This window comes from Engraulis encrasicolus, chromosome 5, assembly GCF_034702125.1.
Source record: "Engraulis encrasicolus isolate BLACKSEA-1 chromosome 5, IST_EnEncr_1.0, whole genome shotgun sequence".
Lineage (NCBI taxonomy): Eukaryota > Metazoa > Chordata > Actinopteri > Clupeiformes > Engraulidae > Engraulis > Engraulis encrasicolus.
Window position 1 is genome coordinate 60,001 of NC_085861.1, and position 2,500 is coordinate 62,500.

At 45.6% G+C, this 2,500-nt stretch overlaps 1 protein-coding gene across 1 annotated transcript in view; it reads left to right on the forward strand.

Moving 5' to 3' along the window:
- The window catches only part of erfl3 (Ets2 repressor factor like 3), a 58,306-nt gene that overhangs the window by 35,396 nt on the left and 20,410 nt on the right, over positions 1 to 2,500 (forward strand). Inside the window, exon 3 of the mRNA XM_063198385.1 lies at positions 1,890 to 1,999. Within this exon, the coding sequence (XP_063054455.1) occupies positions 1,890 to 1,999 (110 nt within the window). The remainder of the gene's footprint in view (positions 1 to 1,889; positions 2,000 to 2,500) is intronic.

A 2,500-nucleotide genomic window follows, 5' to 3' on the forward strand; every position in this document is an offset into this window, starting at 1 on the left:
CATTGTGCCAAATTTATTGCGTTGTCTCGGAAGGCCGAATTGTGTGTGAATTGTGTGTCACCTCGACTGACAGCCAGCAACACAAACCGTGCCCAGCGGCAAATCCAAGGTTTGAGTCGATAAGGGTTGGTGGAGCCCCGTCACTTCGGGCAGAGCTAAATTACTTCCTATATTCTACCGGTATGTAATCTCTGGGCAGAGGTGTTCTCTACGTCTTAAAATCATCACGGACCGCCACTATAACTGCCATTATGTTATTTTAACAATGCGCAAATGTCTCGCCAAAACAATTAAACACGTGGCGAAACTCATGATATTAGCTGTAAACAGCGCATCTGTCTGTAGTCAACTTGAATATTTTTTTATGAATCATAGAAACATGCTTACATAGGCCTATTGAATAAGGGCAGAGAGAGGTGCCTGTGCGCGCATACAGGGATGTGACTCCATCGATGGGGAGAGTGAAGAGACGGTAGGGAGAGTTGTCAAACAACTTTTTAAAAGGCGCTAGAATTGCTAAGCTCCGCTTAGCGTAAATGCTAGCAAATTATGAATCTGTTAACTTTATGAGGGAGAGCAACATATCCTTGTATAAAGACATCAATGGACTTTAATATTGAACTTGCCCTGTTCATGTTGGGGGAGAGGTAGGAGACCTGGCGTTGTGAGTGCCTGTTCACTTGCTCATTTGCTGTCACATCACCTCACTTGAAGTTTGTAGGGCATAGCATACAGTAACTCTCAGTAACAGTAACATAATGTTTTAATGTGCAAGCCTTTCAGTATTGTCAAAGTAAAATACAATTTGCCTACACATGTTATTTATAGCAAGTGTTATTTTGGCAAGTCCAGACTTGCATGGATGTAAGACATGTTTTCAAAGGGCACATTTCTTTAGAGTAGGCTACTGTGAAATTATATGTCTCATTGTGAGGCTAGATACTGGTACCAATGACATTTTGTATCTAGCATATGCCTTCATGGCATATTAGGGCCTACTAGGTGTTGACGGTATTTTAGCTTGGGTGTGTTGCCTAATATGCCTCCTAAAAAAATGCATTGTAATGAGTATTTTTCATGACCCACTACTTACGCCTAGTCACACACACACACACACACACACACACACACACACACACACACACACACACACACACACACACACACATACTACTTACGCCTAGTCACACACACACACACACACATAGTTGGTTATGATGTCTTGGTACTGTGTCTCGCCTGTAGTGTAGTTGGTTATGACGTCTTGGTGTGTGTGTGTGTGTGTGTGTGTGTGTGTGTGTGTGTGTGTGTGTGTGTGTGTGTGTGTGTGTGTGTGTGTGTGTGTGTGTGTGTGTGTGTGTGTGTGTGTGTGTGTGTGTGTGCGTGCGTGCGTGCGTTTGGGAGTGTAGAAGTTTCGTTCAGGGTCTAAGATGACCTAGCCTGACAAACTTGTAGCCACCACTTTATTTTATGTATTTATTTTATTTAGCCACTTCATTTTATTTTCTGTTTTGCTTTGCAAATGTCCTGCATTTTTCAACTTTATTTGGGACACTGTAAATAATTGCACCGTGTGTGTGTGTGTGTGTGTGTGTGTGTGTGTGTGTGTGTGTGTGTGTGTGTGTGTGTGTGTGTGTGTGTGTGTGTGTGTGTGTGTGTGTGTCTGTCTGTGTGTGTGTGTGTGTGCGCGTGCGCGTGTGTGCGTGCGTACGTGCGTGCGTGTGTGCTTTCGTTTGTGTGCGTGCGTTTGTGTGTGTGTGCGCGCGTGTGTGTGTGTGCACGTGCGCGTGTGTGCATGCGTACGTGCGTGCGTGTGTGTTTTCGTGTGCGTTTGTGTGTGTGTGTGTGTGTGTGTGTGTGTGTGTGCGTGCGTGCGTGTGTGTGTGCAGGGTGACTACGGGGAGTTTGTCATTAAGGATCCGGACGAGGTCGCGCGGCTTTGGGGAGCAAGGAAATGCAAACCACAAATGAACTACGACAAGCTAAGCAGAGCGCTCAGGTAACACACACACACACACACACACACACACACACACACACACACACACACACACACACACACACACACACACACACACACACACACCACAAATGAACTACGACAAGCTGAGCAGAGCCCTCAGGTAACACACACACACACACACACACACACACACACACACACACACACACACACACACACACACACACACACACACGGTTGAGTGTATGTCCTGAAATAGTGATAAGTGTTTGTATTCCCCTGTCAGGTCAGTGGAGTTCACTCATGTGTTGCTCTCTCACACATACACACTGCTGTCTGATAAGTAGACAAAGACAAACAATAGCAGACAAGGCAGAGAACAACATCTCTCCAGTCAAGTTGGCAGATTCACTCATTCACACACACACACACACACACACACACACACACACACACACACACACACACACACACACACACACACACACACACACACACACACCTCTGACCTTACTCATTCACACACACACACACACA